Consider the following 27,941-nt stretch of genomic DNA (forward strand, 5'->3'; position numbering starts at 1 on the left):
AGTCACTGGATTCGTGCGATAGCCGACCAACGCAAGCCACCCAGACTAGGCTACTACTGCCCATCATATTTGACTTTTTGGGGACGTTTAGGGCACAAACGGAACGAGATCACCTCTATCGCCTCTGCTGTCCCCTTCCCCTCTCCTTCCTCACGGATTCTTCACACAGAGAAATCCTCCAGAAATGGCTCAGATACTGCCGATACGATTTCAGGAACATCTGCAGGTAAGCAGACCGCAGAAAAGCCCCAAAATTCATTTCAGCCGATTTGTTTTTGCGCAGCTCCTCGCCCTTGTCGGTCCGCACACACACGGCACATGTCGCATTTAAATGGGATCTGAAATAGGGCTGCAGGGTGGTGCTCAATATAGCTACAGGCCTAGTTTTCTCCTGCCGGGCAGATGATGACTTGTAAAAATTGACCAGTCAGATCGTATACAGCCCCAATGCGGACCGGTGTGCGTGGACACGCCGCAGTTTTTCCTCCCTTCAAGTGGAGAAACGCCGCTGTCAGTTTTTTCCAGTCATGCAAACTGCGCTGTTTTGACACTTTATTTGTTGCGGACAACTGAGCTCAGCTGTTGGTTGTAACTGAGACCTGAATGGCACTCAAGCTTTGTGGCTACCATGTTGTTGTCATGTCCTGCAGCAACATTTTCTACTTTGTAACCTTCAGCAACAACAGCGCTGCTCAGTGCGTAACCGACAGAAACGCCATAATATATGGATAATGTAAAGCTAATTACATTAGAGAGGTCTTTGTAGACACTGTCCTTTCAGGGGCAGGTGTGTGTGAAGAAGCACAAGCGTTTATTTTGCACTCACTTCCTTAAAGCGGGGAGATAAACTGAGAAAGCTGCAGCGCTCGGCTGTAATGCAGCATGTAAGGCCTGAAAAACATATGATCCGAGCTGTATCTCCACACTGCAATAAACAAAATCTCACATGAAATCTGGTTTCACATTACAGCATCAGCATTGTATTGATTTGACGCGTCCCTCGGCTCTGTCTGTGGTGTCTTCATGCCAGTGGAGCATCTGTGCAGCTTCAGAGTGATCAACATGACAGAGCAGCAGAGGCCCTGTAGTGTTTGGCTGGCAGTCACTTGGTGGAAAAAAACACCCAACACAAAATGCCCTTTTACAATCTGTGACAAAAAAGGAAAACAAACAGCCAGTGATGTGGTCGTCTGTGGAGGAACTGTTTCCACGATGGCCCCCTTTCCCCCCTCTGCTTTGGACTCTGCTCATCGTCGTCCCATAGCAGCCCCAGCTTGGTGTCTTGCAGCCAAAAGAGAAACTTTGTGACGCACCCCTCCACCTCCCCTCATCTGTAGCCTGTTGTTATGGTAACAGCAGGCAGTGAAATGGCCTTTCACTAGAAAAAAAAGCCCCCACCCCCCCTCTCTGCTCCCTTCCTCTGGCCAGTAGCCCCACTTTCGTCAGCCAGAGAGCCTTTATCCACCGAAAAACTGTGCTGGCCAAGAGAGCTCACAGGCCACCGGGCTCATCTCCTCACTGACAGGACTGATGGAGGGCGGCGCAAAGCAGAGCCTGGCAAAGTCTGGGTTATTAGTTCAAACGGCTCTCAACGGCGCATACCTCTCCCTCGAACATCTCCTAAGAAAATCCTGAGACAGTGATAAGCAGCAGACTGCTTCATGTTCCACCTCCACCGTGAAATCCCAGCTCTGCCCCAGTCGTATCCCTCTGTGAATCTAGGTGGCTCCAGCAGAGTGAAAAATGCTTGGAATTTGCAATCCCAGGACTTCGGGCCTCAAGTTGTTTAGCTTTTTTTTTTTTTCCTCCCTCATCCTGGTATTTACTGCTCTGTGTTTGTAGTCTGGGCCCGGGGTTCAGGAGTGTAACATGCACTCAGCTTCATGATGAGGTGCCAGCCTGTTGAGCGAGTGGTTGCTTGAGTTGAAGATCGAACCAAGCGTTCCAGATATCTCGGTCGTTCCACTCAGAATAGCTCTTGGTGTTTAATGTGGCTGAGGAGGATGGTGTCTGGATCTCTGAGCTATTGTTTTAGCTGTGAGAGATTCAGCAGTATTCATTTTCTCACTCCACACCAGTAGCTGTGGGTTGCCTGCCTACCTTACACTGTCATTAACGCTGCACTGTCATTAGCATGAAGCTGTGTGCTGAAGTCTCCATTGAAATATTGCTTGTTGTCCTTCTTGCTTGTTTACTTCATTGTGATTTGTGATCTGAGGTCCAGGCTGTGCATGAGCATGTCAGGACGTGCAGTTAACTGACCATTTGGATCAGTGCCTTAGTTGGATGTGTGGAGCCGAATTTAGGCTACATCACCGTGGCCTCCAGACTGTGTTTCAAGTTGTGTGGATTATGTTGTTGGTGAGATGAAGGAAGACAAGGACAGAGGATGGTGTGTTGAATTATGAAAGTGCTAAAGTGGGAGTCATTTGCAGCTTATGTGGCTCCGCTGCTGACTGTCAGTGCAGCGGCCCACGTATTGTAGCAGCTTGTGTAAGTGCAAAAATGTCCTGCAGCCCTGAAGTGCCTGAACATTGTCCTGTCGAGTTGAGTTAGGAGAGTCCAACCTGCCGCTCTGCGGCTGTTTACAGCATCTCAGTGAGCTGCTGCGTCCGCACTGATGAAACGATGCCACCATGTCAAACCAACGGATGTGATAGACAGATGAGGTAAGCAGGCCCTATTTAAGTCCTGCAAATCACATCAGGATAGGAAGCAGGATGACAGGACACATCTGTGACCGCAGCGGTGGCTGGTCACCAAAACTCAATCATGAATGCGTTGAAAGAGCAGAGAGCACACACACACATACACACACACACACACACGGTGTTCTGTTAAATGAGTCATGGACAGTTAAACCTGCAATAACTGATCCAGGGCTGTAACTAACGGTTATTTCCATAATTAAATTGCAAATTATTTTCTAGATGGTTTGATTAAGTGTATTACAATCACAATTAGTCATTTGGCAGACACTTTATAAACTGTATATAAAATGTCAGAACAGAAAAATAGTGAAATATGTCCCATTACAATATCCCAGAGCCCACGGTGACATCTTCTCGTTTTCAAGCTCGATGACATCCAGTGTGTTTTGCTTCTACGTTTAAATAAATGTGTCTTTCCCGCTTCGTGCAACACGATCACACAGTTAGCAAGCAAGGGGTTGAATGCTTCATTAGCTTAAGGGTTGTCAAACCTTACCTTGAACTATGGCCCGATGTCCCTGTATCTGTGGGTTTATCACTATATTGTTAATATTAGAGCAGCTTTAAGGTTTTCATGCGTACCTGTACTGCACCCTTACAGGCTGCACACCTAACCTACAGCAACACTTCCATGTGTTTTTGCTGCATTCCTCAGTTGTAATTGTTTGTGTAATCTCCTCCTGAACCCAAAACCCTCAGCTGCTGATGCAACGTGTCAGTGCCTCAGCATTGCATCCACCCAGTCTATGACTCACCAAATACCATTAATGCTGTGAAGTTCTGCTGCCTTTGTTCTAGTAATGCTCTTCTTGTGATCGTTCATCTCAGCTGTTCAGGGAAGGGGACTTCGAGGAGTCTGTGCACGTGAAGATGTGGACGTAGTTTATGGGTCGCTGGAGACAGTAGTTTGTAGTTTATGTGTGATTATAGTCTGGAATGTTCTAAGAAGGAGTGTGGGGGGTTTTCTTCCGGTGAGTCAGTTGCCCCACCCTGAACCGTAGATTGCCAAAGGCCTGTGTTACTGGAACTGCACCGTACAGACCGTACACTCATCCCTCCTTCTTCATTCCTCATGAAAAGGTGCATTTATCACTGTGGCTGCTCTTCTTCACACTGTTTCCATCCTTACACTCACCCTCCCTTCGTTTCAGCAGGATGCTGGACTGTGTCTTGAGCTCTCCCTTTCACTCCTATCCTTATCTTCTCCCCCTCTATCTTTATTGTGCTTTCCCTCCCCTGCCCTCTCCTCCCAGAGATAGTTTTTTGGCAGTCTTGAGGAGATGCACCATATGGCTCCAGTCCTCCCTCAGGTCTTCTCTGTGGCCTTTTTCAAGGAGCCTTTATCTCGCACGTCGCACGGTTCATTGTCACAAAATGAAGAAGAAAATCTTACACTCATTTGATTTCAATGTGGCTAATTTGTGCAAAATCATACAGAAAACAGCCAGAATGGTTCTGGACTGCAACTAACTATTATTTTGACTATTGAATAACCTGCCAGTTCTTTTTTTGATTAGTCATTTGGTCTATAAGACGTCATAAAGAAGTGTGAAATGCCCTTCACAGTTTCCCAGAGCACAAGACGAAGTTCTTAGTTTCAATTCCAATAAATGGAACCACGTATAACGTATAGAATCTGTCCTGTCTGTCAAAGATCATATCATTGCGAAAAGTTGACAATTGATAATATTACAGCTGCATGAATTGTTGCTGAACACACGGTTGGCGAAATTGGAGTTTGTGAGCCATAAAATCAAAACAATGACCTGAAAGAGGGTAAAAAGCTCCCTGGAGCTTAGAGGAACTGTCACTGAAAGCAGCTCCTTACACATTAAACAAAGTGATTTATTCCACTGTTAATATGGCAAAAACACATGGAAGTGTTGCTGTTAATATGAAAAATATTGATCATTGCAGCTTTAAATCATCTTCCGGCCCCACCTAGTGTAATGGAAAATCTAAAAATGACCATTTCTTGGATATAATTAATGAAAGAACTTGCTAGAAAACAGCCTCTCTCATTGGAAACACTCTGTCCACCCCCGACTGATGATCCTTCCTGTTTTGCAGAAGACATGATTTAAATGGCTCAGCAGTCATGATTTGTTGTCCCGCTCTACCAGCCAACTCTGAGATAGTGCAGTCCTTGTGATTAGCGTAAGGATTCCTTTCCGCTTGCCTCAGAATGCATAATGCAGCCGGTTCAGTCATCAGAGGGAGAGTGCGTGTTTTGGTCTCTCCTCTCAGTTCACAGTTAGTTTGACAATGTGCACAATAATTCCTCTGTTCAGCAGCCGTTAACCTTGGTGGAGTGTTTCCATGTTTTTTAGTTGTGCTATGGTTTGACACAGTAGAAACGGACTGATCAGACTGGCACTCATGCCGAATGGTCCATTAGATGCGGTGATGGTGGCTTACTTAAAAATGGAATTTATTCCTGGTTTTAGTGGATCTCTGTCTCTCTCGTGTCGTCTCAGACTGATTTATGCTGAACGATTTAGTGATCATTAAAGCTCTTCACAGTTAACTGCTTACACAGACAACTGAATGCAGTGTCAGGCTTTAATTACAGGCTTTGGTGAAATTAAATAACTCTACCTTTTCGGTGTAATTGAGATGTGATTGTGGTTACAATAACGGCAGTGCAAATAATGAAAAAAGAAAAAGCACTTGTCATCAAAGCTCAAAATGCTTCGGTAAATTCAGGAGACTGCTAGCGGCTCTAATGAGAGTGTAAAATAAAGCTCTGTTGAGTTAACATCCTGTTGTCCGCTGTGTGCCCACGCTTGTTCCCTGGCTCCATGTACCACCAGACCTCCTGTCTGGAAAACAATCTTTAAGAATATCCCTGGAAAATTGGAGCAGACCTGCTGCTATTTTAATCGAAAAACCCCTATTTGGTCCCCGACTTGCTGCTTTTTCCCCTGCAGGACAGATGTCAGCTGGTGCCATGTACGCTATATTTTCCCACTACCCTTTTTTTGTTGCTGAGATGGAGGCGTGACGCCTTCAAAGGTCTTAAAACTTGGTTCAGTTGGAATATTTCCCCTCTAGTTTCACTTTCAGTCCAAATGTTGGAAACTTCTTCCATGTTTTGGTTTGATCACCATTAAAACTACACAAGCTCACCTTTTCCAATAATTATTAGGTAACACTCTATTTAGAATTTTAACAGTTAGTAGTAATTTTACCTCCCTGTAACTTTATAATGTAGTTGCAGGCAGATATATGGATATTTTTAAGTGTTTGTTCCATAATTGCGAGGCATCCATAACTAAGGGTCAACAGATAATGAACAATATGTTACAACTGTAGTCATTCACATATATAATGTCATTTTATGTAAATATGAAGTATTTATTCCTAATATGTATTTATTAGATTTATCACTTAAGCTTAAAGGACATATAACCTGATTATTAGTGAGCTTTAGAGATGCTGTGTGGTGGATTTTGAGCCAGGCCATCTTTGTCCTCCTGCTTCCAGTCTTTATGCTAAGCTAAGCTAACCGACATGAGAGTGGTATTGATCTTTTCATCTTACTGTCTGTCAGAAACCTCCTATTTCCCAAAATGTCGAACTATTGCTTTCAGCGTGATTACAGCTGTGTTTCACTGTGCTATCAATGAGTCATAAACTGTTCACCAATTACTAAATGATAATTATTGATACATTAGCAAACACTCAAAAATGTGCATTTATCTGTGTACTGCTACATTAGACTGTCTTCTAAGCATTACACCAAATAGGGTTAAAGCAAAGTTGCTTGATTTGGGTCAAGATTCACATTGTTGTTTTAATCTTTCTAGTTGCAGAACATGGGTGTGAACCCGGCCAACATAGGGTTCAGCTATCTGACCATGGAGTCGGACAAGTTCATCTGCATCCGAGAGAAGGTGGGCGAGCAGAACCAGGTGGTGATCGTGGACATGTCTGACCCCACCAATCCAATCAGGAGGCCGATCTCTGCTGACAGTGCCATCATGAACCCCGCCAGCAAGGTCATCGCCCTGAAAGGTAAGCGTATGTATAATGAGACGTAGAGCAAGGCATTCAGCCAGCCACACCACTGGCTGTTAGATGAGAAAAACTGAGGCGTTGTGAGAAAAAAACATTTTGCTGGTATTATTAATGGCTTCATACCAAGAGCTGAGGTTATTTTTGTTGTTTAAATTCCCAGAGTGAAGTCTGCATGGCATTCACACTGTTTATTTATCTGCAGTTCTAACAGATTTAGCCATCTAGTGGTATTGCTGTGGGAATGCCACTGGTCATGCCATGACTAATGCTCTGTCAATGCTGTAAATATGTAGAGTGCACTCAGTTCTATTGCCTGAATGTACTAAATTGGTTGTGCAGATTGATTTTATGCCACTGAATCTAGCCCTTGGAGCACAAACACAAGCACTGATCAGGATGATTTGCCTATAATGCTTCTTTCTCTCCCCCCTTCCCCCTCCCCCCCTCCCTCTGAGGATAATATGACCCTGTTTGCCCTTTCCCTCTGGTCTATCTTTGTCCTCTCATTCTTACCTGATTGACACTTTGCTTTTTCTCCCTTGCTTTCTGTCATTTCTCAGACGGTGAGTTGCTTTCTGTCTCTCTTCCCGTCTGGCACTCTGTTGTGATGACACAGTAGCCATGTCTCTCTCATAAAAGCTTCCCACATACTCCTCTCAAGTACGCAAGGCTATTTTGACCACTGATCAATCGAAAGATGGACGACTGTTTAGAAATGACTTCTGCTTCCAGCGTAGTACTTCAGTATCGCACCCCTGCTCACGCTGAACCTGCTGGCACACATCGTACTTTTATGAGAACTATACATGTGATGGCATGACTTGTTGTATGCTGGTAGAGAGTGTGTGTGTGTGTGTGTGGTATGCATCATCAGATATCACACACTGGAAAGAGTTGGGGCACTGTGTGTGTCTTTGCACGCCTGTGTGTGCCAGCAGCCATATCAGTGCTCACATCTTTCCTGCATATAAGGGATCATTGTACTTATATCTGTAACAGCTGCAGCGCTCACCTGAATCATGCATTGCCTCACCTGTTTGTTTCTCTTGTTGTTGTTCTTAGTGGTCATGTGTAGGACTAGCAGCAATATTCCAGAGCACAGAAATGTTATCATGGCTCAGCCAAACCTGTAGTATTTCAAGTTTAGGCAGTTTGGTATTATGACCTTCTTAAAGCTGCCATCTGCTTTTTGTAGACAGAACTTAGCTGCACCCAGGAAGTGTCAGTGTTGTGCTTCCTTGGTCTATAAACGCCCTTTAATAAGGCAGGCTTTCACTGTCCTCTAGTGGTATCCAGCTATGCAGATAGCTTCTTATTTGCTCTGATTTTGAGATATTTGCATCTGAAATTGCCCCTGCTTCTCTCTTACGGTGGGGGTGAATGGATTTTTGTTGGGGTGCTCATAGCAGTGAACAGTAGTTACATTTAAAATTCACCTCATCACCTCTTTACAGTCTCAGTTTAGTCTAAATAATGCATATAATGCCACATTTCCACTAGCGTGGCTCGACTCGACTCTACTCTTCCCGGTTGTTTTGTGTTTCCATTAGGGACAGTACCTGGTACCCGATACTATTTTTAGTACCTCCTCTGGCGAGGTTCCAAGCGAGTAGAAGCGATACTATATGTGTGACGTCAATAACCTGTCGGCCACTGATTGGCCGGAGAGTGTCGTCACTGGTCTGCGACGTCCAACACTGGAAAAACAATCCCGCCCCCTCCATTGTAACGCCGGGCAACAGCAACCGCTGACTTTACTCTTTATTCTCACTCGAGGGAAATGGCTGCCACAAACCGAGCAATACAACATCACCTCGATGTCCTCCATTGTTTGTCGGCTCTGTTTGCGTCGCGTATAAATTGATGTCATGGCAGTTTCGCGCAGCCGTGGCATGACGACCCCGCCTACGTTGAGGAGGTACTATGAAGTACTCAATTGTAATGGAAACTCAACCAAACCAAGTAGAGTAGAGTAGAACCGAGTCGAGTAGAGCTGGAACTGTGTAATGGAAATGCGCCATAAGATGCCTCCAATAGAACTAATAGTCATAATAAAAAGTAGTCTTCTCAGTTTCAGTGTAGTTTCAAAGTATGTCCATCAAAGTATGTCCATTCAAACCTTTTCATATGAAGGTCTGTGGATTATTCAGAGTACCAGAGAGAAATTAAAGCTATATGTGAGTCTAGATATCACAAGATATATGTGAGTAAATATGCTTTTTTATGTGTATTTATGAATTGAACACAGATGCCAGACTAAAATTTCATAAAATCTTTTCTTGTTTGGTGAGATATTTTCACACTGTGTGCAGTTGTGAGCTGTTGCCTTACATCAACATAAGTCTGGGACACGGGGCACCCGCGAGGGTTATGTATGTTTTTGGAAAACACTAAAAGAATCGTCTTGTCTGGAACATTCACAAATTAAGTTACTGGTCAGTTGAAATGTTTTTCTTTGTGTTTCCAGACATTATTTATTTCCTAATTGCTCTTTATACGTGAAGAAAAATAGGTTCAATGCAGTTTAGTTTAGTAGTCATAGTTGTTATAGAATAGCATAGATGTAGTAAATGCAGTGGTATTCTGTTACCATTGTTAAATAAGAGATCATTAATTTAGTGTCACTGAGGTAATTGATCATGATTTTGATTCGAGGTTAGATTCTCCAGCTCTGCTTTGAATCTACTGATCGCTCTCCAGCTGCCTCAGATCTTCCCTCTGTTTCTTGACCTCCCCTCAGCTGCCAAGACACTGCAGATCTTCAACATTGAGATGAAGAGTAAGGTGAAGGCCCACACGATGACAGAGGAGGTCATGTTCTGGAAGTGGATATCGGTAAACACTGTTGCACTTGTGACGGATTCGGCTGTCTATCACTGGAGCATGGAGGGGGATTCCCAACCTACCAAAGTATTCGATCGACACGCCAGTCTAGCGGGATGTCAGATCATCAACTACAGAACTGACGAACAACAGAAGTGGCTGCTGCTGATAGGCATTTCTGCACAGGTATGAAAACACACACAAACATGTTTACTCGCGGCAGAAAAATGTCTTTGAAAGGAGGTGGCATGATTACTGCAGCCTCATGGGACAAAAAGTCCACTCTGAGATAACTTTCTCTCCCTGTTGTTCGTACTCTTTGCCCCACAGCAAAACCGTGTGGTTGGCGCGATGCAGCTATATTCTGTTGACAGGAAAGTGTCCCAGCCCATCGAGGGCCACGCTGCTGCCTTCGGGGAGTTCAAAGTGGAGGGAAATGCCAAACCCTCCACCCTCTTCTGCTTTGCTGTGCGCTCACAGGCTGGGGGAAAGGTGAGGGTCCCTGGATTGTACACAAGCATTTCACTCATGATGCTATCACAGTGTGTTTAGTCTTTGAACAGAGAAAGGCGTGAAACAGCAACCTTTACGCTTCACGCTTTTTGGTCAGCAAAATAGCTCCTAAATGTTAGTAAAGTAAGTAAGTTCAATTTATATCCACAGCACATTTAGACACAGCTAAAGCTGATCAAAGGGCTGTATAAGAGGGTAGCAGCAGGCTGTTGTACAAAAGAACATCAGAATATAAATACAGAGTTATAGACATGACAACAAATTAAAGTCAAAATGAAGCAGCAACTGCAAAGACTCTGTCACCTTTTAGTTTTCGTTGTGATCTTGCAACATGCATTTATTTATCACATCTGTTGTCACATTTGAGAGACCAAGGAGCTGAGTGTCAGTGAAGAAGGTCTGTGATATAAAGATGGCCTGTCTGAACATGAAGATCCTTGAAAGCAATCAGCAAGGTCTTAAATTGAATTCTAAAATGAACAAGAAGCCAATAAAGAGAGTTTAGGACAGGCGTGATGTGCTTGCACTTTTAAGAACCAGCCAACATCCTTGCTGCTGCATTTTGAACTATCTGCAGGCAAGTTAATGAAGACTGGGGAAGGCCTAAATATGAGTCCAGTCATAATGTAATGAAGATGTGAATTACTTTTTGAATGACTTTGACAATAGTTTATCAAGATAAGAGTAAAAATCAAAGAGGCTCCAGGGTGGATCTCTGAGGGACCCCAATGGTGACAGGGGCAGAGGATGAGGAAGAATGACCTATAGCCACTGGGAATGTCCTATGTTTAGGATTTAAACTGGTTGAAACCAGTTAGTGCTATACCCTTGATACCAACCTGCTGTTCAAGACGTGATGAAATGTCATTGAGAAAGTCAGACTTTATTAAGGTGCATGGACTCCCCTCTGTCGTCCTTCATCTTCATATGTCTTTACTGTGGATGGCTGCCCACTGTGGTCATTTCTTTATGTGGGCTTTCTTCTTCCAGTTGCACATCATTGAAGTTGGCCAGCCAGCTGCAGGAAACCAGCCATTTCCTAAGAAAGCGGTGGATGTGTTCTTCCCCCCAGAGGCCCAGACAGACTTTCCTGTAGCTATGCAGGTAAGGAAAGACCCTGATACTCATTCATTGGGGTCAACTAAAGGTGATTGCTGAACTCTGGCGTCCTCTCTGTCTCTCTGATCACTCTCCACAGATTGGCAATAAGCACGGTGTCATATATTTGATCACAAAGTACGGTTACATCCACCTGTATGACCTGGAGTCTGGAGTGTGTATCTACATGAACCGAATCAGCGCAGAGACCATCTTTGTAACCGCCCCTCATGAAGCCACCTCGGGAATTATTGGAGTCAACAAGAAGGGACAGGTGAGAAAGTAATTATTGTCAATAAGTTATTAAAAAAAAAGCTTGTTCATTGTTTCCTTTCATGGCTGCTTAACCTCACTCGTTTACTGAGCAGTATTTATATGCTTATCTAATCTTTTCCTTCAAGGTCTTGTCGGTGTGCGTTGAAGAGGAAAATATTGTCAACTATGCCACCAACGTCCTGCAGAACCCTGATCTAGCCTTGAGGATGGCTGTGAGGTCAAACCTTGCTGGGGCTGAGGAGATTTTTGCCAGGAAGTTCAACACTCTGTTTGCCCAGGGAAGTTATTCAGAGGCTGCAAAGGTTGCTGCTTCAGCACCCAAGGTATGCCTGTATTTACTGCTACGTTTTAGTGTTTGCACATCCTAATACGCACCAGGTGCATTGGCAGAAAGATCCAAAAGAATTCTAGGAAAAGAAACATTTTTCTGCTGGTGATTTAAGAACTGTACCAGTTACACCCACAGTGATTCAGTCTTGTTAAAAAGTCCCAAGGATGTAGTTAATGTTTTTCATAGGCATTGTCTATCATCATGTTGAAAACCATATGAAATTCTAGTTTAAAAGATTTACTCTTCTACATTTTCTGCTCTCATAATTTCTCCATTCGTCACCATCTTTCCTCCCCTCAGGGCATCCTGCGGACAGCAGAGACCATCCGGAAGTTTCAGAGTGTCCCGGCCCAGCCAGGTCAGGCCTCTCCACTGTTGCAGTACTTTGGTATTCTGCTGGACCAGGGCCAGCTCAACAAGTTTGAGTCTCTGGAGCTATGCAGGCCCGTCCTGCAGCAGGGCCGCAAGCAACTACTGGAGAAATGGCTGAAGGAGGACAAGGTAGGACTGGAGGATTAGAACGAGGCGGCTTCTGTAAACCTGGGCTGATCTGCAGATATACAATAGAATCTCAAAAAGAGTAATAATGGTGAAAGTGGCATTAGCAAACCGAATGTTTGCCTTGTAATATCATCCACACAATGATCGTTAACTCACAGCTGGTAACTGTATGTTGTAGCTGGAGTGCTCGGAGGAGCTGGGCGACCTAGTGAAGGCCTCTGACCCCACCCTCGCTCTTAGCGTGTACCTCAGAGCTAACGTCCCCAACAAGGTCATCCAGTGCTTCGCTGAGACCGGCCAGTTCCAGAAGATAGTGCTGTATGCCAAAAAGGTACATGCTTCCCTGACACATATTTATTCTCTGCAGGCATACCTCAGCATATGAAAACACCACACAATACTATTAGTCACTGAAGTGATTCACGTTTTTTGCAGGATTTTTGCAATTTTATGTAACATTTGGATGGAAACCCATTGTGGTCGTGTTTATTGGAAACTTAAGAGTGTGTATAATGAGTACAGAATATAATACAAGGTGTCTACAAATGTATTTTCATGAATTCATTATTACTGAATTGGGAATTACATTTTTATCCAACTGTGTATTTGTAGGTGGGCTACACCCCCGACTGGGTTTTTTTGCTGCGAAATGTAATGCGTGTCAATCCAGACCAGGGACTGCAGTTTGCCCAGATGCTGGTCCAGGATGAGGAGCCGCTGGCCAACATCAACCAGGTAACATACACCGCAACATGACCGCCTCACTCACCACAAACACACAATGTAGCTCTTGCACACACCCTCCTTTTTAAAATCTGCGTGTTTACTCTCACACATGCACGCAAACACACAAAGTGCCCAGTGTGGGAGCCTCCATCTGTGTTATTCCAGATGTGCCAGCAATGCCAGGAATGCACTGAGTCAGTGACCCCCTCCTTTTAAAGCCACATCATCACTCTGCTCCCCCCCCCCCCTTTCAGTTGTGGCCTCTACAGATGTTGTTAAATATGAAAAGCACAAACATCTGGCTACCGGGCTTGTGATTCTTAAAAGTGTGCGAGTGCAACTCTAATCTTACCTAGCGTGCTAGCTGAAATCATGGTTTGCAGATGGTAGGAATTCAAAAATCTTAACATTAGTCACCAACTTTATTTTCTCTTTTTATGTCTCCTTTTCTTCCTCTTGCCGTTTGGTAGATCGTAGATGTGTTCATGGAGGGCAACCTGATCCAGCAGTGCACCTCCTTCCTGTTGGATGCCCTAAAGAACAACCGCCCAGCCGAAGGACACTTACAGACACGTCTGCTGGAGATGAACCTCATACACGCCCCCCAGGTGAACATTCAGATTTAAACGACTGTAACTAAAATGACGAAATGCAACTTCACCTGCGACAACATTAAACATGATTTGTCTGTTCATGTGTGTGTGAATTGTTTCAGGTAGCAGATGCAATCCTGGGGAACCAGATGTTCACCCACTATGACCGTGCCCACGTTGCTCAGCTGTGTGAGAAGGCAGGCCTGCTGCAGAGAGCTCTTGAACACTACACTGACCTGTATGATATCAAACGAGCCGTGGTGCACACACATCTGCTCAACCCTGAGGTATGCCTGTGGATGTTTGGTCACGCCCATGAATATCGCTCCCTCAGGAGCCTTCTTGCCCTTCTGTCTCACTTCTCTGTCTTCTTTTTGTCCTTACTCTTGTTCTCCTTTTTAGTGGCTGGTGAACTTCTTTGGCTCTTTATCAGTAGAGGACTCTTTGGAGTGTCTAAGGGCCATGTTGTCGGCCAACATCAGGCAGAACCTTCAGCTGTGCGTCCAGGTAGCCTCTAAGTATCATGAGCAGCTGGGGACACAATCATTAGTGGAGCTCTTTGAATCCTTCAAGAGTTATGAGGGTAGGTGTCACACATGAGTGGGGGTTTGGGTGCAGACTTTGGGACATTGGATGTTTTTTCAGTTTTCATGCCAGCTATCATCATAGATAGAGCTGACCTTTGTGCTGTTTCTCCCCTGCCATCTCCATCCAAGGCTTGTTTTACTTCCTTGGGTCGATTGTGAATTTCAGCCAAGAGCCTGACGTTCACTTTAAGTACATCCAGGCTGCTTGTAAAACTGGCCAGATCAAAGAAGTGGAGAGAATCTGTAGAGAGAGCAACTGCTACGACCCAGAGAGGGTTAAAAACTTCCTCAAGGTAAAAAAAAAAAAAAAAAGATCCTGCATGTCTGACTGTTAATGATTGATTTTATCACTCAGCAGCAGTTTTGAGATATGCTTTATTCCTCATTCCATACAATTTAATCACAAATGAACCCTTGTGGTTTTTCACTTTGTAGGAGGCCAAGCTAACAGACCAGCTTCCTCTCATCATTGTGTGCGATCGCTTTGACTTTGTCCATGACCTGGTTCTCTACCTCTACCGCAACAGTCTACAGAAATACATTGAAATTTATGTGCAGAAAGTAAGTTTAAGACCTCTAATGGGGCTTTATACATAACTGGTTACTCCTTCATCCATTCCTTATTTGTGTTGGCAGCTTCACTTAGAATGTGTTGCACTTGTTTTCAGGTGAACCCCAGTCGTTTACCAGTAGTGATAGGCGGTCTGTTGGATGTGGACTGTGCTGAGGATGTCATTAAGAACCTTATCATGGTGGTCAGAGGGCAGTTTTCCACTGATGAGCTGGTGGAGGAGGTAGAGAAGAGGAATAGGTAAGAGTGAATTATAAATGGTTCCACTATTTCTTCTAATCTTGGTTAGTTGCATACATGTGTGTCAACGTACTTATTGCAGATATTCCTAATGGGTGTTTGATTAAACCTCATTAAGAATTTAACTAGATATAGTGGTTACATTGGCTTCACTTACACTGCAAGACATGTCTGTGGTCTGCTTGAACTACTTCATGCTGTACAGTTTATCTGCTAATGACAGAATGGGCCAGTTAAAAGAAAGACCTGTGATCTTCAAGTTGCAGAAGTCAAAAAATAATCCTCAGGTTCCCCATAATGCTTGAGAGGATCAACAGAAGTAAAGTTAGTAGCACCTTGCTTGCAGAAATGTAAATATTTATTATGCCTCTTCATATCCATAAATCACCAAACGGTCACACATGAACAGAAGTGGCTGAAATATGTGCATGAATAAACATGAAGAGATATGCAGACTCCTGTTATTATCTTTGCTCTGTGAACGATGTTGCTGAATGCACAACACTACCATCTAGTGTTGTGGTTGTGCACTACACTACAGCAAAACTACAGTCAAGCATGCAAGTTAAATGTCATTTAATGAAGCTGATACTTCAAAGCAGTGTGTCTTTTTCCATTATCTTTACAGGCTAAAACTTCTGTTGCCATGGCTGGAGTCCCGTATCCACGAAGGATGCGAGGAGCCAGCTACCCACAATGCACTGGCCAAGATCTACATTGACAGCAACAACACGCCTGAGCGCTTCCTGAAGGAGAACCCGTTCTACGACAGCGCCGTGGTTGGAAAATACTGCGAGAAGAGGGACCCCCACCTGGCCTGTGTGGCTTATGAGAGAGGACAGTGCGACCTGGAGCTCATCAAAGTGTGTAGCTCATGAGACACAGCATTTAGGTGATGCCTGACATCATTCCAAAATGGATAAATCATATATATCTTTTCTTCTCAGGTGTGCAATGAGAACTCATTATTCAAGAGTGAGGCTCGATACCTGGTGCGACGAAAAGATCCGGAGCTTTGGGCGAACGTGTTAGAAGAGAACAACCCCTTCAGAAGACAGCTCATCGACCAGGTTCGGCGTCCTCCAGTTCAGATCCTGAACTGATGCAGACTATGAGAGAGGGCTATTTTTCAGTGCTTACTTTTGCCGTCTCCTTCTTTTATCTCATCTCAGGTGGTACAGACAGCCCTGTCAGAGACCCAGGACCCAGAGGAGGTGTCAGTCACAGTCAAGGCCTTCATGACTGCAGACCTGCCCAACGAGCTGATTGAGCTGCTAGAGAAGATTGTGCTCGATAACTCTGTCTTCAGTGAACACAGGTACAGCAGGCTTACAGCTTGTTGGGCATCATAATAATTTCACTGCAATACTCTTTGTCATCTTTTTAAATAATCCCTCTGTTCGGGCATTTTCCCAGAAACCTTCAGAACTTGCTGATTTTGACAGCCATCAAGGCGGACCGCACTCGTGTGATGGAGTACATTAACAGGCTAGACAACTATGATGCTCCAGACATCGCCAATATTGCCATCAGCAACGAGCTCTTTGAAGAAGCATTTGCCATTTTCAAGAAGTTTGATGTCAACACCTCTGCCATACAGGTAACGCAAATGTATCACTGTTTGAGCTGCACCCATTCTATTACTTTAAGTACTACAGGAAGTGTATTGGCTAAGTTGAGAACTGCTCAGAATACTCCTGTTAATGACATTCAACAGTATAACATGAATGTAAAAAGTTGAGAATGAGTATTCAGAATCTGTATTGACATTTGACGCTAAATATCTCTTAATTACTGTTTAGTGAAATGATTCCTCTTACTCATTGCTGGAAATTTGAACTGTTAAAGCTTACTTACTTTATTCTCGGTAGCATCTGTGTGTCATGAAACTCACCTCTCTCCTTATTCCTTTTATTGTGATCAACTTTTTTATTTGATTTTGTCAGAAAAATATCCAAAGGCATAGATCCATAGTAAACCAATGAATCAAAAAATATCTATTCACATAGACCCATACCTAAACATATGTATAAATGTATGAAAAGTGAACAACAAATCTAAAAAAATAAAAGACAAGAAAAAAATGCTCTCTTCTTGTCCCGTGTCAAACCCAGCCCTGACAAATCATTTAAGATTAGTGTAGCAGGCGAACAGGGCAACCTGATCTAGAACAACTTGGATAAGTTAAATGCAACCATCTTCCAAAATTCCACCACTGGGACCACCCAAAACATGTGAAAATAACTGCCGATCACTTGGGAAGAACATAAAGTACATGTAGGATCATTTCTCTCTCTCCTCATTCCTGTAGGTATTGATAGAGCACATAGGGAACTTGGATCGTGCCTATGAGTTTGCTGAGCGCTGCAATGAGCCTGCCGTGTGGAGCCAGTTAGCCAGAGCTCAGCTGCAGAGAGACCTGGTCAAGGAGGCCATTGACTCGTATATTAAAGCCGTTGACCCCTCGGCATATATGGAGGTGGTCAACGCAGCCAGCAAGAACAGTAAGCCTTCGCTTTGTAGCGCCACCCTGCTTCACAGCAGCAGCTCACATTGATTGTCTTTCCTGCGTGATTGATCTGAATTGATCTTTAAGGCATTGTTTGTATTTGCAGATAACTGGGAAGACCTGGTGAAATTCCTCCAGATGGCTCGAAAGAAAGCCAGAGAGTCTTACGTGGAGACGGAGCTGATCTTTGCTTTGGCAAAAACCAACCGTCTGGCTGAGCTGGAAGAGTTTGTCAGTGGGCCCAACAATGCTCACATCCAGCAGGTAAAAAAAACATCACAGCTGTAACATTTGGAGGATTTTGATGCCAGAATATTGAACGCTTGCCAGGAACTCCATATCTGCTTGCTAATTTCTCTCCCCCTCCTTCTCCAGGTCGGCGATAGATGTTATGAGGAGGGAATGTATGAAGCAGCCAAACTCTTGTACAACAATGTGTCAAACTTTGCTCGCCTTGCATCGACACTGGTCCACCTCGGAGAATACCAGGCAGCTGTGGACAGCGCCAGGAAAGCCAACAGCACGCGGACATGGAAGGAGGTAACTGGGATAGAGACAAAAAGCCAAAACATGATACTGAATATTCTAAGATAGACTAGTATATGAAATTTGTTTTTGCTAATTTCAACATGTCACCATTTTAATAAGAAATGCGCAGAATAACAAAAAATATTCATCTGCATATAGTGATCAATGTGACCTAAGCACACATGATCACTGTAAGTGGTTTCCTTTGTATTAGCTGCTGAAGAACTGTTACAGCCTCATGGGACTCATGTACTTTTGTGTGAAGTTTTAGATTGTAATTTACTAAAATATGGACGGAAGATTTCAGGATTATCCCCGCAAAAAAAAGAAACTGATGTCAGAAGAATCTCTTCGCCAACATAAAATCAGCTCCCTCATGTTGTTGCGCGGTTTATTAAACTCATATAAAGTGATAATTCCTGTCAACTCTCCTCTGTTCCCTCCGGTCATCAGGTGTGTTTCGCATGTGTGGATGGCGAGGAGTTTCGGCTGGCACAAATCTGTGGCCTTCACATAGTGATCCACGCTGACGAGCTGGAGGACCTGATCAGCTACTATCAGGACCGCGGGTACTTTGAGGAACTCATTGCTCTGCTGGAGGCTGCGTTGGGTCTGGAGCGGGCCCACATGGGCATGTTCACCGAGCTCGCCATCCTCTACTCGAAGTTCAAACCTCAGAAGATGAGGGAGCACCTGGAGCTCTTCTGGTCCAGAGTCAACATCCCAAAGGTAGAGCATATCAGTGTGTGTGTTTCAAGACAATTTTATCTTTTGTGAGAAATCACAGAGTTCACGAGGAGGCTGCTCATGTGCCATGAACCTCTTTGATTTACTCCGCAAAGATTTCTGCTTCTCATCAGCACCCTGGAAGCAAAGTAATATTGTGCACAGACGATTCCTTGGGTTGTTTCATTGCAGCTGACGCTGATTTCTGTTGTCTTGTGGTGATTAGACGTTCTTTTACCAGTTTTAAGATGTTAGAATATCATCATGAAGCTGAGAAAAGGCTGCTTTTCTTACTCAGGAGAGTTGCTAAAATCCTTGAAAGCATGCAGAGCTTTCAAATAATTGTTGCCTTTTTATAAATTGTGCTTATTTTAAATATAATTCTGCATTGGTTGGCATTCTGAGGTACCTCTTTTTTGACTGATCTCTTCACATTCTGAATTAAAACCCAAAGGTAAATGTTTGACTGATGTAGGAGTGTTAGACGATGAGTCCCAATGAGTCAAAAGCAGTCAGTTTAAATAAAGTATGTTTATGTCATGTTTTACCTCAAACAAACATACATACTTTGACGTGACTGAGCACTTCAGCTCATTCAGAAGCCTGAATGACTTTTGTGTGTTTTGTGTGTTTACCAGGTCCTTCGTGCAGCAGAGCAGTCTCATTTATGGGCAGAGCTGGTTTTCCTTTACGATAAATATGAGGAGTATGACAACGCCGTCCTCACGATGATCTCTCATCCGACAGATGCGTGGAAAGAAGGGCTGTTCAAAGACATTATTGCGAAGGTAAACAGAAGTGTTTGTGACTGTTGAACTGTTTATTTCCTCTTCAGGCATCTTTACTTTTTGTCATCTTTTTTGTGCCATATTTTCTCCTCAGGTTGCCAATGTGGAGCTGTACTACAAGTCTCTGTACTTCTACCTGGAGTACAAACCCCTCTTACTGAATGACCTGCTGACCATTCTGTCTCCACGGCTGGACCACAGCCGAGCTGTCACCTTTTTCAGCAAGGTAAGCAGCGGCAGGTCAACCTCTGTGAATCAAACCTTTGTGTTTTTCTTTAACACACGGTGCCAAACACAGTAGACGTGACGTGACTTGGGTTGTTTTTGCTTGACCAGGTGAACCAGCTGAAGTTGGTCAAGCCTTACCTGAGGTCTGTCCAGAGTCACAACAACAAGTCCGTCAACGAAGCCCTCAACAACCTGCTGACAGAGGAGGAGGACTACCAGGTGAGTTACTGATGTTGATCATAGAGAGAAGACAGAATAAAGCAGACTGTAACTTTCCCTGGAACTGCTCTGTTGGAGTTTTATTCTGCATTCAGCATGTTAGAAAGGTTTTTGAGGCTGTTCTCTTGACATATGAAAGACATTTTTAGAAATCTGACAAATGCTTCTGCAGGCAGTTGATTTGTCCTCAACAGAGCGGTGTTAGTTGGATGATGTTTAATTGAACATCCCCATTTCCTCTGTGACACAGCTGTGTTTGTGTTTTGAACTCATTTCAGATTTAAATCCCCTCTCAATAACTGTTGACATTATTTTGTCTGTCTCCTGCATGACTGAGTCTGAGGGGAGCATGTGAAACAGGACATTTTCATACCCAGCCTCTGTGGTCACTAGGTGGCACTGCTGAGGTCCAGTTACAGGAAACAAACCGGTCCAGGTGTCTCTCGTCTCAGTTTTTGGTCTGCGATGTAATATTTTTTCATGTTGCGTGTTATCCACAGGGCCTGAGAGCATCCATCGATGCCTATGACAACTTCGATACCATCGGCCTGGCACAGAGGTTAGAGAAACACGAGCTGATCGAGTTCAGGCGTATTGCTGCTTACCTGTACAAGGGCAACAACCGCTGGAGACAGAGTGTAGAGCTCTGCAAGAAGGACAAACTCTACAAGGTAAGAAAAAAAAGCAATATTTAAGAAAGGAAAAAGAAGCTCTTACGTGTACCTCCATGCTCCTATAGATGGCGCTGTTCTTTATGTATGCAGACAGGACAGTCCAATCATGTCAGTGTTTGTCTCACCAGGAGTCCTTTCATCACAGAAATGATAGTTCAGACAGCTTCTCAAACTTGCACGGAGGCTTTCGTGTATCTCATAATGAGTCAATTAAACCCGCCGTGGTTCTGTCTTTCCCAGGATGCCATGTTGTACGCCGCAGAGTCGAAGGATGCTGAGCTGGCAGAGACTCTTCTCCAGTGGTTCCTGGAGGAGGGCAGGAAGGAGTGCTTCGCTGCCTGCCTGTTCGCCTCCTACGATCTGCTGCACCCCGACGTGGTGCTGGAGCTGGCCTGGAGGCACAACATCATGGACTTTGCCATGCCGTACTTCATCCAAGTCATGAGAGAGTACCTCACAAAGGTTAGTACTCCACTAAGAACAATACAAGGAGTTAATGTTCATTTTTGGTTCCTGATTTGATGTAAAACTATATTTTTTGGAGGAAATAAGTTTGAAATTCTGCTTTTTTTACTGTGAACTAAATTGGTTTATTTTTCTTAGATTGTTTCATTTCCTGTAGAAACTTGTTCTTAGAGGTGAGAGGTGGGCAATAGTCTGTAATGTCTGTGGAGGCGTTGAAAACCAGCTCATGCAGACCATTATAAGTTCACACACACACACACACACACACACACACACGCACACACACACGCACGCACGCACGCACACACACACACACACACACACACACACACACACACACACACATATGCTGAAATGAGAAAGTAGAGAGAAGGGCTTTCTTAAAGTTCCCATGATTTGAAAAATGTTGTTTTTATCACTCATATTTTGTGTACAACAGTATCTTGCCCAACAATGACAAAGAAGTTATTTTCCAAGTATCATTACTGGTATTTCACAGTTTCTTAGTTCCTGGAAAACAATAGAAAATGTTAGTGAGTCGTTCTGGACTCAGGGGTGTATACTCATTTTACATCCAATTAAATGCTCTCTTGAATTTTCTGATGCCGCCTCTAGCTAGTTAGCTCAGTTAGCCGTGCAGCTATCGGTGGTATTTGATGACTCAGCTCTGGGGCGCCAAGGAGCCAGGAGCCAAACCTGGCAAGAAAACCGTCTCTGTACTGTATCCTCTGCAATAAAACCGGCCACCTTTGGTCTCTAAAGCTGTGTTGGCTCCTGGGTTGGCTATCTTCTCTGGGAGCTTGGAGACAGAGTCAGCTAATAGCATCGCTAGCTGCATGGCGGTGGGGGTTTAACGCACATTCAATGCCAGTCAATATCTGAGTCTCTCCCTAGCTGCATGTTTTTACAGGAAACGTCTAATATGTGGAAATAAATCGCACTAGCTGATGTTTCCTGGGAACTTTAAGTCATGGTAATAACATATATTTGTCAGTGAACTCCCTTTGGTCTTCATGATGTCCTAAAATGTTGACCTGTAGACATGTGAGGTCACGTGGGGTCATCTCTTTGGGTTCTTTTCCAGGTTGATGAGTTTGCAGCGAAGGTGATGGTCTCTGGCCCTCTTTTTATTTCTCTTACGTGTTCTGTCTGTTTTTGTTGTAACTTATCTCTTAGGTTTCTGATGTAGGAACCTAGCATGGACTGTAGACTGAGTACGGCCTCACTAGTTCTTGTCCTGGAGAGCTTTAGTTGGGCGTGCAGGCTTTCGCTCCACTTCAGCACCAAGGCAACATGTGTTTTCATGCATTTTGAGTTAATCTACTGTAAGCATTTTCTAAATTATCCTCTGAGGGAACCTCATTGTTTCGTTGGCATCAGATAATGGATTTTCGTTCTCAAATATTGTCTTTCGGCTGTGAGGCAGAAGCAAATTCATTAAAATATGAAAATAAGGAAATAGCTGGATTAGCGCTGCTGTGGTTTTCAGTGCAAACACAGAATGCAACAGACAATCTGGAACTTTGAACAAACCCTTTGTCTTGTGATTAGATGAGTAAAATCTTTGCAAAAGTTCACGACTGTAAAGGCTTTAGAGCCGTTTTGTACAGGAATTTACCTGCTACCTGTTAAAAATGGAAAGTACTGTAATGAGCTGCTGAATGTGTGTAAATATGCAACAGTTATGGAAGATGGAAACTGCTAATGTGAGATTAACATCATTCAAGATGTGCTCTAGCTTGGTAGGTTTTAATATATTTTCTATAGATGATCGATGGTTGAACAAGCATTGTATCCAGGGGGTTTAATGTGGACTAGAGAAGAAGTCTCAGACCGGTAGAGAGCCGATAGTAACTTCATGCGCTGATGATGATGCTGGAGTCAAAGCCTGTGCACCGTCCTGTTCTTCAGGACCAGGATTAGCCTGTCTTGGCCTAACAGATACCTCTCACCTTCTAACTCCTCTGTCTTGGGGCTGCATCTAGTGTTAAGTGGCGTTTTGAACTCGAAATCTTGACAAGCTGTGCGGCTGCAAAATCACAAGGTTACAACATGAGAAACACGGTGATCTTTCCACCTGGCCAATGCTCTCCAAAGACCTGTAATGAATGCGGGTGAGGAGAGCAAGCCACTCCCGACGTGTTAGATGCATCCCCATGTTTCTAATTCCTTGTTAACAAGTTTTAGTTTCAAATATTTCAGCTGCCACATCAGAGCAGGACTACAAACACTAACTTCAAAGGTTATGAAGTCCCCTTTCCTCTGCCTCTGAGGGAATTCTCTCAGTTCATTTCAGATAATCAGACAGTTTTTCCTCTTAAGACCAAACTCTTTGTTCTATCAATCACTTGTTAGACTGGCAGGACTTGAAGCTGTGGTTATGCAGGAAGTGAAATACCAACTTATTTGTACTTCACAATAGTTGAATACGTAACGAGAGGAAGCACTGACATTTTTAGATGTTGCTGTTGGCAGTCAACCGGCAGCATAGCCAAGTCATTTTAATTAGACGCATACAGTATTTCAACTATGGATTCCAGATGGTTTTTTCCATTCCCAGCTTTTCATCTTTGTTTCATGACAGTGTGACTGAACAGAAGTTCTACAGTTCTATATTCTAATTAATTGAGCTGAATCATTGTTTAAACTTCTCTCCACTTACATCAGAAACCTTTTTGGTATCGGGCTGTTTTTCACAGTTGACGCACAATGCCTGATTATGTCTTTGCACTTACCGTCAAGGAAAAATGGCACGACAGCCAAGTCACTGCGCAAAACCTGCGTGCCTGGCAAGGATGAGCTTAACCTGTGAGCTTCTAATGTGTAGCTTGATTTTAGTCCAGAAATACACTCAGTGAAAATCTGTCAGGAGGGCCTGCTTACAGCCATGAATGGGATGCATGTGGAAGCTGTGATTGTCATTTTACTGTGAATGCCTGGAAATGTAACATCAGCATATAGGGCATGTTAAGTATAGCTTCTCCTTTACTTAATAATACACAATGTAATATTTTTTAACCTTGAATCCCACTATAATTTTTCTATAAGGGTCAATTTGCACAAATCACAAAAAACAAAACACCCCCCCCCCCCCCCCAGTGGTGTTTAGCCATGATGGAGCTGTGATGTTTGCTGGGTTTTTGAGGTATCCGCAGCGTCCCATCGATGTTAATGTACTTTCATTTCTGGTGCTCAAAACATTCAGAAATGACACTTTGGAAGCTTAAAAGCAGTGCCTTTCCAGATATAATGTCCTTGTTATCTTGCTATCCATGATAATCTGCAGACCTTGATGTCAGTATTTGTCTCTGGAAAGCATTTTCAGCTGACAGCGTCAACAATGAGATCTGTGAATGATTTAGAGATGAACAAGGACTTTATTCTCTTTTTTTAATTCAATAAATCATTTTTATTCAGCGCTTTGAGCAGCATAAATGAAACTGAATCCTTTAGTAGGAGTAAAAGTCTCAGCAGTCACTCTCTGCACGCTTAGCCACCGCTGAGGGTTAAATGTTCATTTTGTTGTTTGTGATTTGGGTGAACAGACCCGTTTAACTGTTGACTTAACATTTGTACTGGAAGCTGTATTAGACGTTCTCACCAAACTTGCATGGCATCTTCTCTTAGGTAACCGTAGCTGCACTGTGAAGTACTGTGTGTAGTTTTGTCTTTCAGAAGTGGGAATGATGAATCTCCTGTGTTAACTCGTCATATTAATCAGTGTTTCTTTGTTTGATATGACTTAAAAAATTTAGTGTAGTCTTACAACTGAAGCATTAGAGGTTATGGACCAACAGATTGTCATTTAAATAACATCTGTGATCACTGCATTGTAGGTGTCTAGCAAAACCTTTTATTTACAATATTTCCTGTTTTATTAACAGCTGAATTAGATTATTATCAATGTGACCAGGACACACTTTGAAATTTGTATTAAAAATCTATGCTTGGATTTAAGTGGAGTTACAAGGTTTCTGCAGGATACCTGCAATGTATGAAATCAGACTTTCTTTTTAAATTCTGCGCAGTGTGTGAGTGATCCACGTCTGATCCATACTCTTTGCTTGTTGCCCTCAGGTGGACAAGCTGGAGGAGGCAGAAAGCCAAAGGAAAACTGAAGAGGAGGTGACGGAGCCTCAGCCGATGGTGTTTGGTAGGTTCACAGGCAGCGTGTCGCCCTGAGGGACAGACACACGTGGCTCCTCAGGAGAAAATTGCCTGTGAGCTGTAGTATTCATCTGTCTGTGTCTGTTAAACCTGGCGGAAAACAGATGTTGATGAAATTCAATATTAACTAAATGTACTGTACACTGATCGTCTCCATGTTGTCAATGAAAACCAGACACACAGAGAAAATTAGTCATTTACGTTTGTGTGTGTGTGTCTGTGTGTGTTATCAGGCCAGCAGCTGATGCTGACTTCCTCTCCTGCTCCTGTGGCTCCTCAGCCAGCGTACCCGGGCTATGGCTACCCCACCGCGGGTTACCCTGCTCAGCCCACTGCCGCCGGGGGCTACCCCGCTCAGCCCACCGCCACCGGGGGCTACCCTGCTCAGCCCACCGCCGCCGGGGGCTACCCTGTTCAACCCGCTGCGTATGGCTTCAACATGTAGAGGCTTGACCCCCGCCTCTCCCACCCCTCTTCCCGCTTCACACACTCATACCCAAACCACACTGAACCGTGCTGCTCTGGGTCTCAACTGTCCAACAGATGGCGTGGAGACCCCTGAAACTCACCAGGGCCTTCATTCCCTACAAGACTCCGCAATAGACACCTTCATCTCTACTTTCTCCACACACACACACACACACACGCACGCACACACACTTCAGGACGGCATCAAGGCTGTAGGACCCTCCCTCCCCTCCTCTATTTTCCACTTGGACGGTATAACTGCATCACTGATCTACACAGCATGAAGTCACCTCTCAGCTCCTAGAGGAATTAACATACCGAAGATAACATTAGTGACACCAAACCACTCTGTCCTGTTGCTGTTCCATGTAGACTTTATTAACCATAGAGCAGCTTTTCTCTTTTTTTTCCTTTTTCCTAGAGATTCAGCACTGATGAGGAAGAGACTTTGTTACTGAGGAGCAGAGGGGCATGTGTGTGTCTCCCCCTCCCTCCTAAAGCACTGCTACGGCCTTATATACTTTGAGGAGATGGCAAAAAAAAACAAAAAAAAACGGGCTCATGTGTTCATGTTTAATTTCACAACTGTCTCATGCTCTGATTAGAACGACAGTTAATGTGCAATAGTTTTGTTTGTCCTCTCACAACAGGTACAAAGTGTTTGCTGTATACGGACTAAGAACACTTGTTTATGAGGTTACGGTACTGTGTGTGTGTGTGTGTGTGTGTGTGTGTGTGTGTGTGTGTGTGTGTGTGTGTGTGTGTGTGTGTGTGTGTGTGTGTGTGTGTGTGTGTGTGTGTGTGTGTGTGTGTGTGCGTGCGTGCGTGCGCATGTGTGTGAGTGAGTGAGAGGGAGTGTGAATGTGCGTGTGTGTGTGTGTGTGTGTGTGTGTGGCCTCTAAAGCCTTCGAGGGATACGTCACCAAACCAAGAGACACTCAATGAAATTTCCACTCCCTTGCAGCCGCAAACCTGTCGCTGGGTCAGAGCGGTTTGATCTCGTCAGTCGACTTTTCGGACTCTGATACCGGACATCAGGAGTTTCAGGATGATTGTGACAAAAACACAAAAGCGTGAAATAATTGAAAAAATGCTATATGCTGTAGTCTGTGCATGTGCTGCCAAACTATAAAGCTGCAACCAGGAGCACAATTTTCATGTTACACTCAACTATATCAAGTATTACTAATGTTGTGTCAAAAATGAAGTGACGTTCGATGAAATTTTCTCACCCAACTAACAGAAAACGATGTTGAAGCTCCAGCAGACGCGAGGAGATGAAAACACAGGGGAACATTAACTCACATCCTGGTGCCAGTTGGTTAAAAAAAATCATTATTGTACTGAAAACAGTGTATAATTTAAGATATATTGAAATACCTAACTAATCAAAGAAGTCAAATATTATGGAATACCGTATGTATTGTCTATAGTGTGTTGTTGTAGTCTTAAAAAGCATAATGATTTTTGTAAGAAAAGGACAAAATGCAAAAACAGCAGGTTAATAAATGGCAAAGTGTTGAGGCAAAGCTGCAATGTGGTGGCAGTTTAGTCGACTGTTTACTTCCTGTGCTGTCTGACGGTTCCTGTTCGAGCTCTGTCCCACCGTGGTGCCAGCTTTGGAAGGAAAGCAAAAACCGGGGCTGCACCACAGAGCGCTCCCTTTATCTGCACACTTCATGCATACAGAAAGAGAAATAAAGTTTACACACACTGTTGTTTGTGCATTTGTTTAACTCCTTCACACCGGGAGAAAGATTCTCCGGAGGCCCCTGACTCTGCTGTTGATGGTGGGGAGTTTTCACAGCTGTGAACATGGTTAAAGCCAGAGCTTTCCTGCACCCTTACTTCCCCTGCTGGACCCAGACTGACATTTTGGTAACCAAGCTGCCAACCCCTGATTGATGGTTTCTGTCTCTGTCTCTGTGCGAGCTGCAGCTGCTTTGTTTGGAGAGGGTGTGGTCGGTATATTTGAACCTATTGCTACCTGCTGCTGGAGGGTTGTGTGAGGTTTTGCCTTTGTTGAAAAATTTAATACAAGCGAAATCAGATTTTATTGTCCCTCGCGGAGCTGTGTTCATATGGTAATAGCGCACAGGGAGGCTGCGCCCCGCCCTGCTGCTGTGGAACCAGAGTGGCCGGTCTCCTCTCACCCTTCCCCTCTCATCAGCACCCACAG

At 43.9% G+C, this 27,941-nt stretch overlaps 1 protein-coding gene across 5 annotated transcripts; it reads left to right on the forward strand.

The window, feature by feature from the left end:
- Window positions 1-27,480, forward strand: cltcl1 (clathrin, heavy chain-like 1). Of its 5 annotated transcripts, XM_070964071.1 has the most exons (33): window positions 52-226; window positions 6,521-6,721; window positions 9,462-9,740; window positions 9,885-10,046; window positions 11,058-11,171; window positions 11,266-11,439; window positions 11,567-11,764; window positions 12,073-12,273; window positions 12,452-12,604; window positions 12,886-13,008; window positions 13,470-13,607; window positions 13,715-13,879; window positions 13,995-14,175; window positions 14,309-14,472; window positions 14,615-14,740; window positions 14,848-14,990; window positions 15,619-15,853; window positions 15,938-16,060; window positions 16,163-16,308; window positions 16,407-16,590; window positions 17,302-17,494; window positions 17,606-17,763; window positions 17,875-18,039; window positions 18,481-18,756; window positions 19,392-19,541; window positions 19,636-19,767; window positions 19,878-19,988; window positions 20,489-20,659; window positions 20,903-21,124; window positions 22,212-22,238; window positions 25,205-25,280; window positions 25,528-25,610; window positions 25,641-27,480. In XM_070964071.1, exons 1-33 carry the CDS (start codon window positions 185-187, stop codon window positions 25,737-25,739), a joined length of 5,115 nt encoding a protein of 1,704 aa, XP_070820172.1. In that variant the 5' UTR covers window positions 52-184; the 3' UTR covers window positions 25,740-27,480. The 5 variants fall into 5 exon arrangements, with proteins under 5 accessions (XP_070820167.1, XP_070820169.1, XP_070820172.1 ...); XM_070964066.1 differs by having other exon boundaries at window positions 1-226; window positions 6,521-6,728; window positions 9,472-9,740; window positions 25,528-27,480; XM_070964065.1 differs by having other exon boundaries at window positions 25,528-27,480.
- The last annotated feature ends 461 nt before the right edge of the window (window positions 27,481-27,941 follow it).

The sequence above is a fragment of the Chaetodon trifascialis genome, chromosome 6, assembly GCF_039877785.1.
Source record: "Chaetodon trifascialis isolate fChaTrf1 chromosome 6, fChaTrf1.hap1, whole genome shotgun sequence".
Lineage (NCBI taxonomy): Eukaryota > Metazoa > Chordata > Actinopteri > Chaetodontiformes > Chaetodontidae > Chaetodon > Chaetodon trifascialis.